Below are 23,712 nucleotides of genomic sequence, written 5' to 3' on the forward strand. Positions count from 1 at the left end.
CTTATCTACACTTACAATTTTTCCCAACGTTTACTAAGCATCGGCTGATCAACTCGTCGCCCAGTACGAGTCCTGGATCTACTTGGACCCTATTGCAACTCGCGGTTAAAAGTATCAACAGTATGCTGCGGGGAAAAAACGAAATTGCATTGAGGCTGGGTTTTTTTCATGCAATCAGTCGCCAATCGCTGCAATCGCTGGTAAACCGATAGTAAACAACAACAACGAGCGATTAAAGCATATGCGGGAAACCGGTCCACAAAACAGCTTCGATGTAACCGAGAATTATTTATTCTCCGACACGATCCGCGCACTGATTCATTCGTTATCGAACCACACACGCTACGAGACTGAGAATTCCAGCAAATGGCGCAGAAACTAACCTCCCTGGCCGGGCTAGTGGCCCTAGTGGCAGTTGTTGGAGCTGTTCCGGCACAGAAGTATGCACCCGGCATCGAGATAATGCCGGCCGCAAATCCCCAGAATGGCCAGCCGAATTACATCGTCGTCGACAAAGATAATACGCGTAAGTATGCAGAATTAGGTAGAAGGAAAACGAGTATAAATTAACGTGAACGCCGTGAATGATGCATCTTTCAGAGACCAGCTCTAACTCCCAAGGATCGGGTGACTATCCGGATCCACATGAGACCCACGGAGCTTCTTCACCATCGACATCTGGCTTCCCAAGCACGCATCATTTCTCGCAACAACCCCAGCAGTTCCAGCATACGATGAATCCATCGACATCTGGCTTCCCAAGCTCACAACATTTCTCGCAACAACCACAGCAGTTCAGGCAAACGAAGAATTATCAAAGGCACACTCCGGACGGTGTTGAGTACGGAACGCAAAGCGAATTTCGCTCCATCCAGCAATCGCACGGTCCGGTTGTGGGAAACCACGTGCTGCCAGGACCCCATCGTCCGGCGCAAGGACATAACCACCAGATAGTAGCGATGCATGGTCCGGTGGTGACACACCATCAACATTTTATGTCCGATGATTTCTCCGATGGGGAACCGTCGTTCTATCAGCAACGTGTATTCGGAACGAACAGCAATCACTTGTCGTCGAATGACCTGCCGCTGCAATTTTTGCGGGTTCAATAAGTAAATGTCCTGCGAGGATGAGGCATACTAGCTGGAAATAAGTATTTCTTTGAATTTGAAACTTTTTTTTGAAGCACGTTGGACTTGTAAAAACAATACACGAGACAGGTTTTTGGTACATTATTTTGCATATGCTTTTTTATTATTATTTCCATGCTGAGAAAGATTGAGAGCTCGTGATTTGTTCTGTCATCGCGTTACGCCTGGCTAGATTCATTGTTTGCTGATTTGTTAAGGATAGGGAGAGGGATTTCTTTAATAGAATTCTTTGCTGTAGTAGCCTTAATTCACGGAGTTTCCTTAGACCACACACGCTTCTAAAGCCTATCGTTTACATTCGACTTCGTTCTCTCTTGATAAATCTGTCTCACACACACACACTGCACAGGGTGGTTTTTTAACGTTTGAATTAAAATGTGTATTACCTGCATCGTACTTGCTTTCAATGCGCTAAAGTGCATACATATTCTTGGCCTCAGAGGCATGCCTTTGCAATGCCGCCTTTACACGATAGGTGAAGTGTTTGTGGGGTTTGTTTTAAGAACATACAAAAAAAGGAATAGTGTTTTTCTGGCATCCTTATCCTGTTTCGACAGCTCCTTCGATTCTACATGCGCGTGAATGTGTTTGACTATGTCTAAACTGTCCTCCTAACGGCGTTTCGTCTTTCGCTCTACTATGTATGCACAATGATTTTAAACTTTCGTTATCAAATGTTATTGTTCTCTTCATTTATAAGTGTTTGTTAAATTCGCCACCTAATACGCTGCATCGCAAAGCATCGCTATTGAAACGGAACGCAGAGTAATAATGAAACGTGATGAACAATAAAACTGAACCAACAGAAGGTTAACCATGGCTGCTTAAAAACTGATTAATCACCAAACACGTGGTGAGGGGGTTTGGGGTTTTAGATGGTATCTGCTTCAGAAATAGGCTGATATGATATTGGTGTACATATGTTTCTTCCTCTCCGACGTGTGCCGTGTCTACGTGCTAACGAATATGGTCTTCGGTACGACGTTAATTCACCCTCGCAAAACATGAACAGATATTTGTCGATAGTAGAAAGTATCTATTTACAAGATAAATCCCTCGCTCTCTTTCTGCCAGCGAGAACGCTCTAACGTGTTTCCATTCCTCAACAAAGCGAACTATGTAAAACTTCACAAACGATCTTGCGAATCTGATCATCCACTACGCTCTGAGCTCAGTGTGATCGGATAGTAGTAGTTTAAATGTTTGCATTTTGTTTTCCATCTCGTGACACAACTAAAGGAACGGTATAAAAAGAGCTTTCAAACGAAAACGTGAGAGATGAGGACGCAATAGACAATTATTTCTCCTAAAGGCCACTTTTGTCAATCAGCCTAACGTTGTGTAACTCTTCACGTATTTTGTTTTTCTTCATTTTTCCTCCTGCATGGTTTGTCTTGCTTTTCTATTTTTTTCATCCCTCCTTTCGATTGGAATATTACATTTTATTATATCTTTTTTTTCTGCTCTCAAATGTTACTGCGTTAATTTAAGTTTGGATTTTCTTTATAATTTCGCACCGTTTTCAACACGCAAGAAATCTCTACAGCATGGCATCGACATGCAAACTAAGTAGGCTATGCCCGTAACTGCGCCCTTCATTCGAATATGGTTTAGCTTCACGGCAATCGCTCAATGCGTGTCAAACACAGCTAAATGAGTCTTTGCACGGTTTTTTTTTCGGTCATTTATGGACTGCCACCTTCTTATATTCAAATCTACTGATACTCTACACAGTAGTTTGCTGCATGAACGAACTTGTTTATGGGCGATTTCGTTCGAATTACGATTATTCTTTATGAACTTGGTTCAAATTCTTGCCTAATTACGAAGACGTAGTTACGTTCTCTATCTTTCTTTTTCTCGTCCCTAGCATGTAGGGTATATTGCAACCATTCTAGCTTCGCTGTTCTTCTAAGAGCCTAATTAACGTGAATCAATATTCGTTTTCCCACTACGCCCATCCTTTCGTCTTCTTATCACTTTCTAGTTTTCTTTGAACTACGAATGTTTTTCGCTGCTGCTGCTCTTCTCAGCTCTGTATTTCGTTTTGTTTTATTGACAACAACTATACCAACGAAAAGCTGGGGCTTTCAATGTTACACAATATATTTAACTTCTTCTGTAAGGATTGCCCCGTTTTTTTTTGCAATTATTTTTACTCTCTTTAGTTCAACTGTATATTCTTTCTGTTAAGCAATGGTTCAGAAGGGGTTTTCTCTGCTTAGTGATAGTACCGCGTTCTAGCGTATGTGTTTTCTTCTGCTTGTTTCAAAACGAGCGCCTCAGGAGAAAATATTATGCGTGCTTACATTACATTCGTTACAACTATCACATTGTGTCTCTAGCCCTGCTACCCATCTTTAACATGACTCCCTCCATCGGTTCATGTTTTCCGATTGCTCTACGAGACAAACTTACTCAAAGCCAAACGATAAAACAATGTTAATTCAGCGCGAATGAATCTGTGACTTACAGGAATCCTTGCGATCCTTTCCCCAGGCATGTGTGACGCGTCGATGGTGAGATGGATGTGAGATGTGGTTGGTGAGTTTGTTTCATTGTTTTTCGTATGCATGGTAATCGACGATGCGCTGAAGTCTGTTAGATGAAGATGGCTCCCTGGGATGAATAAAACGGAAATGAAACGATAAAAAAAGACGTGAGAAATTAGATCGTTACGGGATGAAAATGAAAGCAAATGAAAAGCCGAAAAAACCGTACTCGCCCTCTATTTAATCGCTTATTCGCCCCTTCAGAGGAGCCTGTAGTCGAGGCGTTAACAGTAACAACTTGTACGCAGTTCGAATGCCTAAATCCGCTACCAGCTGGCTTTGTCCGCTTTTCCCTCGCTAGCACCTTTCAAACGCGACCGACTAGCTTTCTTTAGCATTTTGGTTTTCTTTCAATAAACACGGCCCAACAGCCAAATAACAACAATCGCATGTAATGTATTTTCATAAGTTTTTTAAAGTTTTTTTGTTCCTTTTTTCTTTTTCTTCTTGTTTTCAAACCGCTTTTGTGTAATTCGTTTTTTGCTCTCTGCGGGGTTGTTCCCCATCCACCGCCCTATTTTGTTTGTTTGCTAGGATTCCAATAGTCCTCGATCTATCCATCGATTCGTTACTAATCTGCTTAATTTCTGGGTTTTTTTATCTCATTTTTACGGGGACCATTGGGAGGAAGGGGGGCAGCTGGTGAGAGGTGGATAAGGAGCGCTCATTTTGCGTGTACTATTGATATACGTTATCTTTGCAAACTCTAGATAGCCCCCGCGGTCGCACTATTCGGCGGCTTCTCACTAATGTAATTTCCCCCCCACTTTTACTCGTGTACTACTCCCACTTGTCTCGCTTCTATAACACATTCTCAATCACCCCAAATCGGGTTCCGGTTATCACGCTCTATAACACATCCCATCTGTCTTGCCTTTTATCTCATTTGCTTCTATAATGGGACTCTCTCTCTCTATCTCTTTTGCTTTCTATATCTCTGTATTAAATATATATTTATTTTTTATAGACCTAAATTTTTTTCTCGTTATTTTTTGCGTTTTTTTACGTGCTGTTTTATTAGTTCACTTTGCACGCTCTCTGTATAAGCTTACTGATTTTTTTAAATTATTTTTTACACATATCTGCTTCGCCGTTTTCAACACATTTAGCAGCGATAATAGTTTTTAATTGTTGAAACGTTATGTGTGTTTGTGTCTGATTTTGTTGTCCTGTGTTTGATCCTGGTTGTTTTTTTTCATATGTGCCTAGATGTCTCTATGTGTGTGTGTGGGTGGGTGTGTGTGCAATTGATCAATTTTGATCTTCAAGTTTTGCGTCCCTTAATGAACATTGCGCCGGTGCTACGAGGTTTACTACACGTTTCGGTGTTTATCGGACAAACCGGAACGGTACACGGAATCGTCTCGAAATGACAAAAAAAAACTAACGAAGCCGTTTGGTTTGGTTCCCACCCTATTACTCAGCTACGATGCCACTCTGGCGGGCAAATTGTATTAGTACAAGGTTCTCGGGTATCGCAAATGGTAGGGTAGAATGTAAGAAATATTAACAAAACCAAAAGAAAGCAAAGAAGATATTGCCCTGTGATCTGGACAAACGAGCTATCCACTGGTGGAAGTCATTCGGATTTAATTCACAATCCCGAATGCATCCGATCCTCCCGAAAACGAGACGTGAGGACGTGTGGAAAGCTTTTATTGACCCTACACACTTTTCAAGTGTTTTCGACAGCTAAAATCATTTGCACTTCACCACGCACAACCGAGGCAGTCGATGGAGAAAGTGGAAAACGGATAGCGGACGCACGGAAACGTAATATTAAACGGCTACACCTACATACTACCGTACGCATTAATTAAACAACTTAAAGCGAATGAAACAAGGAAAAACAAAACAGCCTTAGTCTGTCAAAAAAGAAACGAGAAGCGGTAAAGAACGAAATCTAGACAATGTGAGTGAAAATTGTGTGAAAAACGAGCATAAATAAGCGCATCGTGGGACGTGTAATTCCTAAAAACAAGACATCAAATAAGTTCAGAAAACGAGCGTTGAAAGAAGTGAAGGCAAAAAGGTTTAAACTAAGATAGGCTGCTAAACAGCGTCTAGAAGATATAATCATATGTATCACCCTTTTGTATGTGGTCACTTATCCGATTGCGTTTAACAATTACGCGCGCATTATTATACAGAGGATAAATTTGCAACTGATGCTCCTCAGGATACCGCTTTTCTTTTCGGGCTACGTTCCTTGCAAAAACCGACCAAAGTTGAGGGTGCGCACAGGCGCATAAGGCAGTTGTGGAAAAAGGGAAAGGCATGTGTAAAATAAATTTATACAGTCCAAAAGAGCAACGAAGTTCGTTAAAGAAGTAATAAAGAGATAAAATAAAACAAAACTCACAACACGAGAGCACTGTGTGAAAGAATTCAACCTCTCCAAGGCGTTAAGATACTTAGAGCGCAGGAGAAAGTAATGTAAGGAAAGGTCGAAAAAAAGCGAAACCGTTAGAAATTAGGTAACAAAAGCACAAAAAAAAGGAACTACGGTAAGAACGAGGAAATATTTTCACAAATAATTTATGGTTTTCGTGTGATAAAAAAAGGAGGTACTAGAGATAACGCTGCAGCAATATGAGACCCTTGTGAAACTGTTTAATTACACTCTTCGCCTATAATAAAAGCCTGTCCTGTTGTTCGAAAGCCCCAGTACTACCTAGAAGTGTATCTCTCTTTCTTTCTCTCTCTCTAAGGGAGGGGGAGGCTAGTGACGCATCCGCATCCGGTTTAAAATCCTTTACGAAGCTCTGGTTGTCCCGAGGGGAGTTGCTTCGGGAAGGGGGTTCAGAAAGTGTGTAATGTTACGTACATCCATACATCCAATATACGTACATAGATATATATTATCCAACTAGCAACAACAAATCACGTTTTGCACGTTTAAAAATGGTACCTAGTTCCGCGTTCGCGTTAAAACAAAGAGAAGAAGATTGATGCAGTTCTTCCGTTCTACGCTGGTGGGTGTGACTGGGTGTGTGTGTGTTAGTTCACCAGGTGCCAGAGGCTAAAGCAACGTTAGGACTTTTCCGTACTCACCCGAAACACAAACACACACACACACACGTACAGACCCACAGCCACACGTCCATACCTTCCGCACTTTCCCTCCCTCCCCTCCAAACTCCCCCCTCCCCTCTCCACCACCCCACCAGGATACCGAAGGATGTTGGATGTCCTTCGCGAACTCCCACACACACATACGCGCACATGCTCACGGTCCCGCGGAACACTGCTCCTTTGTTTTTTTTGTTTGTTTTGTTTTGTAAGATCACATTTTGGTCAGATTTGGGTGGGCACCTGGAGAGCCCCACAGCACGCAGCCCCGCCCAGCAGGAACATGGTTCCGGCGCCGGCCCCGACACCCGCAGTCCAGCGTATCCACTATGCCGTTGTCTGCGTATTGGCCGACTGCTGCGAACTGGACCCGCTCACGTGTCCACCACCTCCGCCGCCTCCTCCACCACCGCCGCCACCACCACCACCACCGACGACGCTGTAACCGACGCCACATCCGACCACGCCGACACTGCCGGTGCTGCTGCCGCTACCACCACTGGCCGCGCAGGACTGCATCATGGGGTCCTTAGCGCCCGCCTGCTGCTGCTGCTGCTGGTGGTGGTGATGATGATGAGGGTGGTGATGATGATGGGGATGCTGCGCGTGATGATTATGACTACTACTATTTACAACGCTGCCCGATTCGAGCGGCTGCTTGCAGATCGGTTGCGCCGTCGCGTCCCCATCGATGAGCGAATGGTTGAGGGTGGCCATCGCTGGTGGAGGCCCGCTATCACTACTGCTGCTGTGGTTGTTGTCCGCGCCGCAGCTGGCCGCGGGATGGGCGGAGGCGCCACAGGACACGCCGTTGTTTGGCAAACCGGCCGCGCCACCCGAGACTCCTGGAGCGGCGGAAGCAGCAGCAGCAGCGGTTAGTAGCAGCGGCGGCGAGCAGGAAGCGGTCGAGGACGTCGACGAGGACGAGCACGTGTTGGTCGTACCGGTCGAGGCCGAGGTTGTGGACGCGATCGAGGCACTACTGTCCGCCTTGCCGCTATCGGCCGGCGCCGCCGGATCATCCGAGAGGCGGAGTGCGATCTCCAGATCGCGCAGGACTTCAGTTTCTTTGGGTTCTATCAGGTTGTATCGCCTAAAAGCAAAAGAGAAACGTGCGTGAGCAGGACGTACGGGGAGGCAATCCTTTGGGTGGGGGTTGGAGAACTTCCTACCTATGGAACGCGGTCAGATGCGCGAAGGTGAGGTTGAGATGCGCGTGTAGCCCGAGCAGGGCGACCTCGCGGAAATGGGCCGCGTACAGGTGCGCGATCACATGAAACAGTAAACGTACGATTTTCCTAGCGATGCTCTCGAACGAGCTAGGGAACTCATTGGCATATTTGGTGGGAAAGATCGACTCGTCGCTGACCGTCTTCTGCGTGAACGTCATGACGTAGTCGATGTACTGCGGGGCTGCCACTCGCGTTTTCTTGCCTTTCTCGTCGAACCAGAGGTACATCCTGTGCGAAGATACGAAGCAAATACGGGTAAGTTAGCATGTGTCTGGTTGCGATAGATGGACAGTCCAGGTGTTAACAAAGTGAGTAAATATTAAAGTTCTTTTAAAGTTCTGCTAGGGATGAGTGACTCAAACATTGCGTTGATAGCGAAGGTACATTCACCTTCTAGCTGTGCGTCATCGACATTCCGCGGGAACACATCAAACAGGACTCTGGTGAAATCGATCGTCATAAGGCACACGGAAATATACACATTTTCCGAGCCACATTCTTCCCTCAACGGATTCGAGCTGAGGTAAGAGAGTTTAAGTGAGTAACGAACAGTTTATGGCCCATGGGCAAACAAGGAATGTGCACTGTCATTCAGAACGGCCGCTCGACTGTCTGAAAAGAACGTTTAAATTTCGAACGTTCGCCCTCCAAATTCTGATCTCGTCCTCTCGACCCAGCAAGGCACAATACACCGACCACCGAGAACCGCACGCTCTCTGGGTGGTCGCTTTTTCGTCGTGGAGAGGGAAGAGAAAACGGGGAAAGTTCTTTGAGGTTGAAAATCGGCTGATCAAAGCATCGAACGATCCATCCCCGCCTGATGAACCGATCCCGGGGATGGAAGATCCCACCTCTGCGGTGTTGTTTGCTTTATCATGGCAGGATCAAAAGGGGTCAAACGTCTTTTCCCTTTTTTCATGTACTTATGGGGGATGCCAACGGATGAAGGTGTGATTTCAAGAGTGTTTTTAGTTCCAAAAGATGGACTTTATCCGAATAAGCTGATAAGCTCAAGCGAACGCATGTCTGAAACCCAACCAAACGGGCCATCTTTCAGACGTGTCCAATCGATATGCCCTTGATTTACGACGGAAACGTTCCATTTCTTCATACGCGACACATGTGGCGAGAACTTCGATACTAAATAGCGCTAGCACGATCGATCGTGAACGGCACACGATTTATTTTCATTACAATCGTTAAAGTAAACTCTCCCACCAAATCGTGGTTTATTTTTCCTGTCCATCACCACCGTTGCGAGTGTTTGGAATGCGCGAAGGAAGCAAAAATGTCTGATTTATTGTTTCAGTGCGGTTCGATCGGACCGATGTCTACAAATAATCTTCACAGACATCGTCGTCAAGCGTCACCGTGATCCGGATCCGGACCATCTGACGGGTCGTTCTCTCTCTTCTTTTGAGTGACCCGGCACTTTGCGCATTTCCAGCTGATCGTGCATGGCATGAGCAATGATTTCGGGGGCCCGCCTTTTTAGACGTGCTCACTCAGGCTCGACGGTGAAGAAAGTTGTCCGAAGTATGCAGCCGGCTTAAGGGTACGTGGCCGTACACACGCATTTGCGTGTGCTTCCACGTCGTAGCAGAAGTTACTTGAGGCCAGAGCTCGGAGAATTCGTTACGATGCGTCGTGCAATGGGACGGTTTTATCGCTACCAAGATATGCAAAGTGGACTTTAAACTAGAGAGTGCCCTTTGGGCTGTGCGTGTTTCTCTGCCCCATTGCTCGTAGGGTAGAATGCCTCCCGACGTGTCGTTTTAAGATTGTTTTTAACCATAAAATTGAACAATAGCCATCCGAAAAGGTGGAGCCCAGTTGGAAAAAGAAACCAACTTTCTTGCACGTTCAACGAGCGTGGGGGACTGCTGCTCGTGGAAAAACTCACCTAGTTCCTGGACCGGTCATGTCTGGGCAGCCGGATGTCGTGCAGAATTCACTGATGGTACCGTACACGAGGTTGACGTGCTCGAACAGCGCAAGAGCTGGAAAAGAGGGAAGAAATAGTGATATGTTAAATTAAACGAAAAGTTTATAATGTAGAATTAAACATGGCGTTGTAGGGTTAAACATAAAATCATAGCCTTCTTTGATTGACATAAGTCAAATGAGCTGATACATACTTAAAAAGCCACTTGCAAAATCATGATACATTTCCATGTATATTCATCAGACATGCTACCAATCTGTTGCGAGGATGCAAATTCCACCCCACAAAAAAAAATAGATATTCAAACAACCTCCAAACGTTCTCGGTTGGGAATTTAAATATTTACTTTTCCCTTTTTCGTTGAAACGGAAGCTTTGAAAGCTCATGACGCGATTCCAGTGGCTCACCAACGGATACGTCTTCGAACAAACGTTCGTCTTTTGCTCAGCGGTATGCCAAAAAGCGAAGGTGGAAGTACCGAAAAAAAGGAGTAATATTGATATAGACAGCAGCCTTTTAGCAATGATTTGCATAGCGAAACACCGACAATCACGGTGGCCGGCCTTCGCCATCATTTATCATATCAGAAACGAGTTCAGCTAAACGAAGGCAAAAAAAACCGTTTCCTTCCAGACGGTTTACTCCGAAAATAGCAGAAGTCAAAGAAAATGTGGTTTTGCGTGGAGAGAAGTATACGTTTATTTTTTGTGCACGTGTGATGGGTTTGGCATCAAAAACTCGGACTTTAGTGTGCCTTTGGCTTCTAGTTTGGGGAATTTCGCAACGATTCTCCTCTCTGTCTCCTCGCCATTACCAGCTATAGTAGGTTATGTCTGGTTAGACGACCTAGGTCTTGGGCTTGCAGACGATGTCTGGCTGGCCATCAAGCCAAGATTTCGAGCCAATTCATGCCCGGACGCGACTGGCATTTGCGATCAGCTGTCAAAGCAAATGGAAGGAAAAGGAAAGGCACACACACACAGCCATTTAAACGCATGAGAAGTTTGCCAAAAAACACATTCCCTTCTAAAACTTTACGCGTGCTAGGGCCAAATGGATCGCGTGTGCAAGTAAGAACAATGGCACCCAAATCGCACACTTGATTGATGACAATCGCGCCCCCGGAGACAGTGAAGAGCCGCGAAGATTAGGGACGACTTCCACTGCTCTTAGTGGCAGTGTCTGGGTATTATCGGTCGCGCTTTATCGTTGCATTCGTCGGCTAAGATTAGATAGAAAATTCGCTTCAAGATGGCCCCTTTTATTCGACAGGCGATCGTGAAAACACTACAAGAGAAGACAAAGGCAGACTTTAAAAGAAATGCCCTTTTATGATAACTACCCATTTTTTTTTGGCTAACCACACACTAAGTCATCGATAGTAGACGAATCTCATCGTGATGACACGCTTGAGAGCGATGACTAATCTTACACTATTGCATATACATCGTTTCTAGTAGGCTATGACAAGGCAACCGACAAAACGACGTCGATAATCATTTCCACTGGGCGGAAGAGACTGCGATGACACCATTGGCACACTCTCTCATCGTTGTCTGAAGTCAGATGACATGGCGTCAGAGGTGTTTGGGACATTTTGTTCGTTTCATTAAGATCATCCGAAAACGGTGGGCGACACCATGTCTGGTGATTGGAGTGAGCTGAACTTGCCAACACGCGGAAAGGCAGGCAGTCTTCTCTCAACACCCACGTCAGCAGCGTATGATTAATCCTCATCGTTCGATGGGGTTTTTATAGTTCGGGTTCGTTTATACCGATTCCTTTACTTAGGAAAGCTATGACGGCTTGGGAATAATATTTGCATTTTAGGATGGGATTTCGCTTCGCGTAGGTAGAGATAAATTTCCAAATATTTGTGAACTTCAGCTCCAAAAGAGCTTACGCAAGCAGTGAAGTGTTTTACATCGGCAGTTTGTTTCATCAGCTATACAAGAGTGAAGCTTTCCTTCAACAACCACTGCCTCATTGAGCACACTGGAGCCAAATAACCGGAAACAATGCCACTACGCATCAATCATTGCTGGTTCGTCCCGTTGGGAGCAAACCACAGGAAGCTGGAGTGCAAAATGTCCGAGTTACTTACTGTGCGACGCGAGCCATTCGTTGTAGTCTAGGCCGGCGGGTAGATCGACTAATAACCGCAGGTCCGCATCCGGCAGCTTCCGCTCTAGTAGCCCCTCCTCGAGGTAAAGCTTTGTGTCGCCCTGATTTGAATCGCCGTCTCGTTCCTTGCGTCGGGCTTTTCTGTAATGGGGGAGAAGAAAAAAAAACCACATTAGAATGGTGATTCGATGTTGCGTTCAAATGTCAAGCGGCTGATGGCTGTGAAGGGACTAGATTTTTGTTTAATTTTCTCCTTTGATTTTGACGGCACTAAATCGTTCGTTTTGCAAGCAGACCTGGATCGCACACCGGACGGCTATTAACGCAAAGTGAAGGCATTAATTTAAATCCGTTGGCGCGACATCACAACACGTGATCGTGCACGGCAAAACCGCCCCGGAACGTTGGTTTAGGAAGTGAAACGTTAGACTTTGCGATTGCGTATTCTTTCGCCTTAACCAACGCCAACGATCGTCGGGGAAAACACTGCAGCTTCTATAAAAGAGATCGTAAATTATCCAGGTTCTTCCCGATTTAGCGATCAACGCGTGGGGTAGATTTTTGAACTTCACAGCATAAAGAAAAAGACATCAAAACCGAGCGTGGAAAGGGTAAACCATCTGTGACTTTCTCATATGTGTGTTTTCGTTTTAAACCTGCCCATCTGCACAAACACAAGAGCGTAACCCTTTTTGGAATGCACGTGCATCTGCTCTTTGTTTTGTTTTCCACCAGGAGCGTGTCTTTGATCGAAAGTAGGCTTTGATATTTCAGCATTCGTGGTGGAAAACGTTTTGGGGGTTTTTCACCCATGTATCACCACCAGATGTTGGCACAGATATTAAGGCTGGCACATCTTTAATCTTCACAAACCAATCGGATCCGGTATGGTGTCCGACCTGAAAAAGGGCGAAAGTAGATACACGAGTGTTGATTTACACCACCGGTTGAAAGTGTGCTACACGCACGCAAATCAAACACGGATGGAGCCGTATCGATCACACCATGTCGACGTGTATTTCCGCATCGCAATGACCACAAATATGACCGGTGTTTTTCGGTGGTCGCACGCAGGATGACATGCAGGTGGGAGTCAATTAAAGACTGAGCGGATCGTTCGATCTGATAAGGAGCGCTCGGGGAGGTGGCTCTGTTCAAATCAACTGATAAGGTGTTCAATCAGTAGAACTCATGAGACGAACGAGACGTCATTCGTACCACTAGCAGGTGTTAGTTTACGGCCAATAAGCAAGTAGGTGTTGAACGTTTAATGCTAACAGGCGTTGTCGAAAATAAGATCACAATTCTGCGATCTCTCCTATACATAAGAGGAAAAAGGCTTAGATCGATACGCAATTCGTAAGGGGGATATTCGCACTTGATCGTCTGTATGTCGCCTCTCTCTCTTTCGCTCACTAGGAAGTGAAAGAAGAAACGTGCGAAGTGCGTCACGGAAAATTAGGTCACTTCACTATGTCTCAGTAATGGACAGCGATCGTTGCTTCGTTACACCATCGCTGGCAATATTTCGTAGAAGTAGGCAGGCTTAGTCCGAAAAACGAAGTAAAAAAGATCGCGGGAAGATGACCACAACAACAACAAAAAAAACGAGACGCCATTAACGAGTGATCATAACGTCAGCAAACATGGACGTCTCATAAAACCCCGACCACCTTTCTGCGGCAAAATGGCGCTGATACGCCAAATTTGTTTGCCCAATTTGTGCGGAACTACTGCGCCGAGAAGGACGGCCGGCTACTCATTTCTTCAAGCGCGGGTGGCTCAAGGAGATCGTGCCTCTTATTTTTGCCACCCACCCCCCTTGATTGTGGTCGGGTTTAGAATGGTGCCATAACATGACCGCACAGCTCGTAACAGCACGTAATAGCAGCTGATAAATGCGTAGTGTGCCCTCGTGGTCTTGCGTCGCGTGTTCGCGACCCTTTTGCTTCGTTTTCCAGAGGTCAATTGAGTCTAACTGATCCGGCCCCTGACGCCTGTAGTACGCGCGATCGTACGATCGTCATCCGACACACACACACATACACAGTGAGGATCCTCTCTCGATCGTCACTCTATCGCGCTCTCTCTCTCTCTCTCTCTTTTTCTCGCTCTGGTTATGCGCAATCGATGCTGTTTCGCATGTATCTTGCCCACATAATCTAGAGTAAACAACGCTACAAAGCCACACGGTGGAGGTTCTTTGCCAAGGTTCGCGAGCGCGCGCTCCTCCAAAAGGAAGTAGCGCACACTCTGTTTGTGATTGTTTATGATGTTGATGATGTTTAGATGGTCGAAAAGGCTGGACGGTGATGAAACGGAGGGGCACAAACGCTTTCAATTGATTAAGGAAGTGCGTCGTGGGCACGTCTCCACCGTTTCGCACACCGAGAGCTCTACTGTTGGAGGAGCTCGCGATGGTCCACAGAGTGCCGTAAACAACGACTTGCGTTGACTCCAGGCGCCACGGCAAACAACGAAGGTTGAGGAAGTTGTGACCACGGTAAAGGATGAGGTTGTGCTTGCGTAGTTAAATAGCACAATACACACACTCACACATACAGATACCTGTGAGTGGAATGCAATTCTTCAGACGTCAGCAGATGTCGCGAGGAACGCCTGCATCGTCATCAGAGAGAGAGAAAGAGCATGTCCCAGAAGTGGGTTCTGTTCGTGAGACAACCCCCGTTTTTACTACCACTTCTGAGATCTTGTGGGAGTGTCAGGAATCAAGTTCACGGTCACCGGAGGCGGCATAAGGGTTGCAAAACACACCAACCGGTCCCGGTTCCAGCTCATCCATAAATGTCAAGCGCAAGTAGGCGCTGGCAGGCGAACGAACTCATCTAGCGCAAGCTTCAAAGTGGAGTTTTTAAAGAAGCCATTGCGCCAAATAAGAGAACATTGTCCTGTTTTGTATGCAGCACCGCAATTACGACCCTCTAACCAACCGATTTCATTGCGGTAAAGCGTAAAGGGTTATTTTCAACGGTTCCCACCACACAGCTGGTTATGGAAATTATAGCTTGTAATTGGCACCGGCTTCCTGTTTCATTTGTCACACTGCGTGATACCGGTGGTGGGGCCTTACCACTAAAAGGTTAGTGTCGCCGCCATCACAAAACCTGCAGCCGGAATATGGGTTTAATAATGTCAGGGTAGACAGCTGACGGCGCCATGTGGGTTGAAGCCTTCCGCGACAAATATTTACATGCTCTCCCTCGAAACGAGTTTAATTACTGCATTTCATGCAAGAAAAGCACCACGTTGAACCTCGCTAGAGGTAGACCCTCTTTTTGAGGTAAATACAGTAGAATTAAACAGCCAGTCATCGGACATCCATACGGTACCGATCGAACACAGGGACATCTGCGTTAATGGATGGATATTTTTTTCATCTTCCACACTCAGGACTAATGCGGCCACACCAGATCCCGGTGCTGGTGCTTCTCACTTACGTCGGGCAGAAGAAGATGTTGAGAGATTCCTGAGCATAGCGCACGAGTGATCCGAGTGCGTCAGTCAGCTTTGCCGGTACGATGCCCACCTGAAACATAGGCTTCCGCAGGTACAAAATACACTCGACGAGGCCCAGCCTGGATGGAGACGCTCGCTCATAGACACTTTTCATTGGCACTGCTGCGGCAGTGAACCCTGGTACCAGGTGTACTAGGGCCACCGTGTTTTTGTTTTTCCTTCAGCGAGCCGGACTAGATATGGAGCAATTCCACGAAATTCCTCGACCCTGCGATGCGCGGGCAGTACCGTGAAGATCTCCACCGCGAGAGTGGTGTGTTTTGAGCGAGGCTAGCTGATAACTAACCACCACTGACGACACGGCTATATATCACAGACGTTTTGGACGTTTCGAACTCGCAGCTCTTGGGTTTGTTTCTTTTTGTTTTCCAACGCACTGTTTCGTTCACAATCGCTTTTTTTGCACGCACTAATTGGCCGATCACCGGTTGGGTGACGTTATCGCGCAGTGTACTTTCGCCGGCAGGACGAACGGATCACACTCAAGGATGTCGTTGTTGGGTGCCGATCGCACTCGCAGGAGAAGTAGAAACGGAACGGGCACCAACGCTGGTTCCTCATCGGGCAGGATCATACTTGGAGTGCTGTCGGGACAAACGACACCATCAGCAATGGGCACATTCCATTGAAGGCTAATTTTCGATCACTTTGCCTTCCGAATGTACGCTCGAAACCACAAAAATCACGCAGCTTAATTCACCCCAACCTGAGACCGTATTTTACGTTAGCTCGTGGACTAAGTGTCACGCGTTTGGCTATATGTTTGGCCTCGGACTGTAGCCCACGGGAAGTTGTTCCGTTCCTTCTCGGGCGGTATCAAATCGCAAACTGATAACGCGTCTGTGCTGGTGGTGGCGTCTACACCTCAGACTAGCACCACTGTTGACCAGTCCCGAGCATCGAAAGCCACACCAGGCGGCTCCTCCTCAGCTGATGTCGCAAATGTTGCCCTGTCACGGCCGCGATAAGCATCGACACACCAATCATGATGATCGCGTTTGCGAGTAGGGGAGAAACCGGCCATACACACAACCCAACAGGACGACTCGTGTGTACCTTTTGGGTTGGCTGGCAAAAATCGTTGTGTGTGTCTCCCCAATCGAACCCTTTACCGAATGTTTTCCCACCCCTAATGTGCGAATGGATCAGATACCCGCGCTGGTTATCAGGCAGGCACAGAAAAAGGAAATTGGCAAAATAGTAAAAAAAGGTAGTTGCGCTAAAACCATGAAACCAACAACAGTTTATCACCCGGATCGGGAGGGAATTTAGATTAGCGCTCCCTCTTCAAGCGGGTATCTCCGTGTGGTGCTTGTAAAATCAATCCCACCGGATGGACATCGATAAAAATAGAATCGGTTTTATCCACGGGGGCTCAGGAACCTGGGGCTTTGGCGTTGGCTTCGGAGTAAAAGTATGTGCGCGCGCACTGCCAAATTACTGGCGGTAATTTCGCGACGATAATGCCCCCGTTTCCGCTCTGGGTTTGACTTTGGAGGGTTTGTTTGTCCGATAAGCCCGTGCATGATGCACATCAAACAGCAGAGGGGCTGGTTTTGTAACACGATGTCGCGTAAACACGATGTCGCGATAGATATTTGCCGGCACACATGATAGTGGGAGGATTTACATACAAAATGAAACCACCTTAACATGCCAACAAAAAAAAACTCTTGTACATCGTACACAAGCATAAGGAATTTACTACAAAGTCTTCAACTACAGGGAGCTTGATCACTTTGACGTCACTTCGTTTAGGATATCCAGAATTCTTCGAATACCAAACCAGGATCAACACAGGCGACATGAATTCCGACCAGCTGCGCACATTCATTTAGCGAAGCAACATTGCCACCGTGGATTGTGTGTCCACGTGCACGTGCACCAAAGGACTATCGAGAACTGGGGTAACGGTTTATTCCCACGCCACCCGCACAGTGACGCCAGAAGGACGATGCCGAATTGGCCAAAGAAAGGTTCCACCATTTGGCCAGTGGCCAACTGGCCGACCTTCGCACCAGCGGGTGCTGCGATGACGATGGTTTGGAGGCATCCTGCTCCTTTTTACTGCCAGTGGCGCACAATTCCCACGAGTCCAGCAATGTGGACTGGCGGCGTCAATAATTCATACCCCGACTTCGCACCGCAGAAAAGGAAGTAGAGGCGGTTTTGCGATGGCGTTGCGAAATGAATAACGGATTGGCATCGAATAAGGGGGTTGGTTTCGAGCAAGGAGAACAAGCGCAAGGTCAAAAGCAGTCGCGTGTGCAGCATTCGAGTTGCGTGGTATTTTCTTCGTTATCTGCAGCCCTGAACCAAAGCGCGGCGGGTTGATATCTCATGGGATAGTCCCGCTCAAAATGACCAATCATCACGATGGAGTCAGCGTGCAATAAATCATGGCCTCCTGCGTTTGCGATCATTGGCAAACAATAATTGTTCAAAATTCGTACAACCGTCGTTAAACCGCGCAGCATGAGGTTCATCGATAGTTCGACTTATCAGGGAGCTGTTCGCGATACGCTTATCGTGGTTTTGATAAATGCATTTTTTCCCCCGATTGTCACTCCCGCTTATCGTCCAGCCATTCACCGGTGTAAAGGGCTCGCCATTTGAACGCTCACTTCCGGGTGTAGTTCGATTTCGAAGAATCGCAAGGTAAGATCGATAAGATTACCTCATAACCAACCGTAATTAATGGTACTCAGTTTAGTTAGTTGAATTGCGATTAAAAATAACCTTCTGCAATACCGGTACACGACTGTACGTCACACACCATTACCATCAGTATTCGTACTGCGGCCATTGCTTCTGAACAGCGACAACTTTCCTCCTCAATGAATTAATGCGCCTCATTAGCTCCAGACAGTTTCACCGAAGCTTCCACCCATCGGGAGCTTTCTCGTTCGTTCGTTGCCCGGAGGAAATGGCCAGCATGTGGCGCTGACAGCTCCAATCAACAGGATCAATTATCCTTCGTCCGTCCACGAGCGCACGTGTACAGCAGTGGGGAAAGTGTGCGCGACAGGCACACGACGACGAGAAGCGAACGCGTTCTCAGGACTTCAGGCTGTCGCGGGAAGAAGACGTCGAACCAACACACTGCTAACCTCCACAGGAAGGTCACCGCCGGGTATAGAAGGGCAGAACATGTGTCAGAGAGTATAGCCTGTGCAGGATTAAATACTGCCACATAGTAGAGATGTTACGAAACGATGAAAAAAGCAGCTATTTTGTTGTCAATTTGTGACCATCATTTTTCCACCCTTGTCATCTCGCTATTTTTATTCTGCAGCCGGAGCTTTCTTTTGGGCATTGCGGATAGGCGGCATAATAAAAGCTTGCGCTCTTTTTCGAACACACACATTCTCTCCCCATCCTAGTGGCACACAACACAACTGCACGCGATCATCCTACAAGCCATATGCATGGGGAGCAGGAATGGGAGAAAACAAAACTGTACAGTGGGCTTTTTGTTTTGTTTAATTCGCAAGGACCTTCTCACCATACAGGACGAAGAAACGGGATGGCAAGCTTCGTTGGGAAATGTCAGCGCAAAAAAAAAAAGGCCAACACGAACGAAAAGCAGAATGGCGCTTTATAGTCGAGAAAAATCGTTACCCAAACGCAACAATGCGCCTCGGGTGGGGAATGACAACAAAAAAACAAGACAAGAAGAAAACCCCATACCTCAAAACACTAATGACCTTGGATTCTTTGGATAGCTTTATCGAGGGAGCTTTTTTTTTTCTTCAAGCCTTCGTTTCATTTTCCTTAGCGATAGTTTCCATCGTGTATGGTTTCTTCTTGTTCTTCTTTGACTTTCTGTCTCTCTCTCTCTCTCTCACTCACTCGTGGCAATTCGCTGTGGCTGTCCAGTGCCAAAAAATGCCTACTGCTTATTTTTGTGCCTACCGCTCCAAAACCCTTGCTCCTGGGGACGGACGCAAAAAGGGAGCCACATGGTGACGCTGTTGGAGCATATTTCGCTGCGGCTGGGAAACGTCATGCGGCAAAAACGGAACGGCACACAATTTGTGACCCTCTCTCGTCGCAGCACACGGAGCCAGTGGGGCCGAGAACAACAGCTACTGTTCGAGCCAAAGCCCAAAGGCGGCCCACACGAGAAGGGCACCCATGATGGTCGGAAAATTCGCACAAACCCCCCAGAAACAACCGTATGGTGAAGGCCAATCGTTCGGTGATGAAACGCGTGCTACTGGAGCAACAAAATCGGGCATTAAAAGTTCCGCCAAGGATTAATGTTGTAGATCTGAAGTGTTTTAAGGCAACGTCTAGCGCATAACACTTTCGCATGACGTTTGATTATACAATCAAGTTGAAAACTTAAGGCCCGTGCATGCTGAGTTGCGTGTAACGGCACACCTGTTTAGGGCAGAAGTGAAAATGCTCTCACGGTGACGTTGCGTAAACTCGGGCATCGAAACACACATCTGACGAACAACGCCCCCGTGTGTCTCAAAGGTGTTCCGGCAGCGGAAGTAAAATAACGTTCTGAAGTTCAAGCAGCTTTCGAATTAATGACAGCCAATAAATGGTGAAATTGGTTGAGCTACTGATTTATTTCCTCGCTGGCGTGGAAGCCAACGGTCCGGGCAGCATATGGGTGATGCTTCCACAACTGGCTACCGGTCGGGGTTTTTTTACACACCGTTATGCCGGGAAAAAAGAGAAGTGAGCAAATCTGTAGGCAAACAGACACGCACAGAAAAAAAGAACTATATATGTAAGAGATCATACTCCATTTCCACCGGGTAGTAATAAAAATGAAATTTTTATTTCCCTCTCCGTCCAGGTTGAAGAACCTTACACCCGGCAATGGGCGCTTTCCTGTGCGTGTTGTTGTATTTTTTTTCCACCATCTTCCTCCTAACATTGGCCGTTAGAGAAACGCCGAAACGCCGGAAAGAAGTAGCAAAAATAAAGGGTAAAAATTCCATTCCGATGCGGGTTTGCGGCCGGGAAAAAAAGGAGCATTCTTTGGAAAACTCATTCCCGAGACGTCGCACGGGTCAAGAGAAGCATTTACGACAGCACCGATGGTGGAGTGGTGCTATATCGGTGGAAAAAGATTACAATCCAACGGCCAGGCCAAAAGCAAACAAAAAAAAACTAGCCAAATTGGACGTGATTTAAGTCGTCGCTCCTCTTCACAGCCAGGTCTCTTCTCGCAAATATTAATGCGCCAGGGCAGCCGTGAAAAGAATCGTCATTTTTTTAGTGTTATTATTGAAGCTCCCTTAACGGGGCAAATGTAGACATTCGCGGGACCGCTACCGGTTCGAGGGTCTCGTCTCGGACGCTAAAAGGGTGTAAAACGAACCGGAAAATATGATTCCAAGAGCCGAGTGGTTGTGGATTTTCCGCATCCTCACAGACAAACAGACAGACAGATACGACACACTCGAGAAGAGGTCGAGAGATGGAGTTAGCTTTTTGCCGCTATAAAATCTTTCCTGAAGGTCACCCCTACGAAGGCCCCTGGATTAGCAGAAGTATAGACACTCCAACCCGACCCCGGTCAGAATTGCGAACCATTCGAGGGGGAGAACGGCTCGGAAAGAAAATCACAATGCAAGATAAATCTATCGGAAACGAGTGCCATTAAAAGTGGCATAACCGTGTGCTGGATTCTTTCATATCTTTAGCTTCGAGCCGGCGAAAATGTGAACCGTTTTGGCTATAAATTAAGCTAACTGGATAATGATGGGGCTTCGGAAAACGGTGTAACGTGTCCCAACCGAAACCAGCTCGGTATCGTATCGTCCAATTCCATACCTTTTTGAATGGGCGTTTTTATTATTGTTTCTCCTTCCAAAACCCTCCTTCAAAATTGTGGGAGGGCAAAAGGCAAATCAGCCCTCCAAAAAACCAGCATCTCCACACCGTCGAGAGCATGTAACCCCCTCGTTTATTGAACCATGAGAAATAGTCGTATAGAAGGGGCATCGCCGCAGGGTTTGCCCTTTCGTGGTCGACACATCACCTCCGGGTGTGCCCAGAATTGTTCTTTCGTGTGACCCGAAACCATTCGCACCGCGTGCGTGCGGCAATTGAGAGTGCTATACACTTTCGTCACCACTTTGTACCAGCTGTACCCGGTTTGGGTGGAGTGCCCATGTGCTATACCGCCTTGAGGTGATCACACGCACCGACGATGACTCACTATCGGGGGTAGGGGAGAGGGATTTGCGTGCAGAAAACGTTTCTTTTTATTCTTTCCTCCCCGTGGCAAGAAGGTCAAAGTCTTAATTATATGTAGAGCTTGTGCAATGCTCCGACATATCGTGGGTAACCTTTTGAGGATAATTCTGTGAGCCCGTTCGTGCATTGTGCTGCCGGGAATCCACCATGAAGGTTCCGTACTGCACGGAGGTATATGCCTTTGGGGTCATAACGTCCGAGGACTCAGACCTTAGACCCAGCGCCACGTGGTAAAGTGCACCATACAATATCATGACGGATGGCAATGGGAATTATTCAAATCTAGTTAGCCTTGACTGCGTGTAGTTACAAAACGCTTTACCAGTAGCAAAGTCTCGTTTTGTCCCAAAGAGGAGTTTACAAATTCACCGTTATAACTCTTTTAGGCAAACCCCCTTTTGGATGATTCATAAAGTTGATGTCATTAACCGTCTTGAACACTCTCCTACTCTTCAAAAAAAAATACCACCTAAGTCATCTTTAGCGGCTTCGTAAAGGTGTGCAAAAAAAAACACACACGCATACACGAAATAAAACGTCAAGTTAACGCTTGAGGAACTACTTTCCCTGGGTCGTCACTTAATATTCATTGAGCATTTATGAGTCACAAATGTCTCGCCCGCCTTCCACAAAGAAAGGGAGGAAGAAATCCAACATTTTGCGAGCGATGATCCATCGTCCAGTGACAGGCCTCCTATTTTTTCTTCAACACCCCACCGACGAATGTCGATGAGTCATCGAAGTGACGAAACAAACAACACGTCAAATCTTGCGATCCACTCCAATCGCTCACTGCAGGTGAAGTTCAAGAGAACAGCACACACCCACACTTTTTTGAAGGACCTCCCGCTCGCCGAGCTGGAGTTTGCGGATCAAGCGCTCAAGAAGAGTTGCGTTTGCTTCTGCGAAAGGTGTGCACCTCTGGGGAAGGTTACGAGCACCTTGAAAAAAAAAACAGCCGATGGGACACTTTGACGGGCCACACCACCGTTTTGCCCCTTTGTCTCACTTTCACGTGCATCGCGCGCGCGACCATGCTTAGCTTGCGCAGCTTTCACGCGCGTAAACTGCTACCACACTGGCTTACTTTCGCCTTTTTGCGCAGGTTGTGAGGCGATGGGAATGGATGGGAGGGGCGGTTTTACCACAACCCTGTGTACACGCCGATCAGAAGTGGAGGTGGTTGTTGCGTTCGCGAACAGCGACTGAAAACAAAAAAAGCAACGCCCAAAATCCGGGTTCCTAACGGATCCGATACGCGCGCATGGCCCCGTGCAACGCGCTCGTGCGCTCATAAAAATGACTCATCCACTTTACGATATGCAAACGGAACTATTGAAGCGGACCTGCTAAGATACGGTGGGATTTATGGACGCGACAAAGAAACGACGGTTCTGGCACGGGGTTGACACTGGCAGCAGATAAACACAAGCGTCACCACCCCATGCAGGGGTTTTAAAATGCGGATTTTCCACTGACGGGTTTTTTTTTTAAATTGCAAACCAAAACGAAATCCATCACTTCCGCACTTTTCACACTTGTTTTCACGAGGCCTATGTAAAAAAAACACAACACAATGCTCGTAATGATACGATCAATAAAAAAAGAGCCTTTCTTTTCACCACTCCACGGATTGCGGCACTCGCCTCCCCACCCTGCGCCACAACCGGTAAATCGGAAATCCATGCTCGTGAAAACTCGTAAACGTCACTTTTCTTTCCCTCACACCACCACCCCACCCAGGGGTGGGCCTTGTGGTGTGTTGGGTGTACTTTCTCGGCTCGTAAAAATTTGACCTCTCTCCTAATATTTTTGCCGCTACCACTGCAATGCGCCGCGCGGTTCGCAGCACGACAAGCCGGGGGTTTTCCGAG

General features: G+C 46.8%; 2 protein-coding genes across 2 annotated transcripts in view; one reads left to right on the plus strand and one right to left on the minus strand.

Annotated features, from left to right (window-relative positions):
- The first annotated feature begins 345 nt into the window (after nt 1-345).
- On the plus strand, nt 346-1,229 carry LOC128721624 (uncharacterized). The gene is made up of 2 exons (XM_053815394.1): nt 346-526; nt 601-1,229. Exons 1-2 carry the CDS (start codon nt 367-369, stop codon nt 1,110-1,112), a joined length of 672 nt encoding a protein of 223 aa, XP_053671369.1. The 5' UTR covers nt 346-366; the 3' UTR covers nt 1,113-1,229.
- Nucleotides 1,230-7,102: 5,873 nt separating this feature from the next.
- LOC128730667 (MOB kinase activator-like 2) overlaps nt 7,103-23,712 on the minus strand; it is an 87,566-nt gene continuing 70,956 nt past the window's right edge. The window contains exons 2-5 of the mRNA XM_053823742.1: nt 12,057-12,217; nt 9,911-10,007; nt 7,948-8,235; nt 7,103-7,868 (exon numbers count right to left, since the gene is read on the minus strand). Of these exons, the coding sequence (XP_053679717.1) occupies nt 7,103-7,868; nt 7,948-8,235; nt 9,911-10,007; nt 12,057-12,217 (1,312 nt within the window). The remainder of the gene's footprint in view (nt 7,869-7,947; nt 8,236-9,910; nt 10,008-12,056; nt 12,218-23,712) is intronic.

The sequence above is a fragment of the Anopheles nili genome, chromosome 2, assembly GCF_943737925.1.
Source record: "Anopheles nili chromosome 2, idAnoNiliSN_F5_01, whole genome shotgun sequence".
Classification (NCBI taxonomy): domain Eukaryota; kingdom Metazoa; phylum Arthropoda; class Insecta; order Diptera; family Culicidae; genus Anopheles; species Anopheles nili.

Coding starts and splice junctions, on each gene's coding strand:
- LOC128721624 (XM_053815394.1), top strand. CDS start 367: ATGGCGCAGAAACTAACCTCCCTGGCCGGGCTAGTGGCCCTAGTGGCA. Junction 527..600: donor CGTCGACAAAGATAATACGC/GTAAGTATGCAG, acceptor TGCATCTTTCAG/AGACCAGCTCTAACTCCCAA.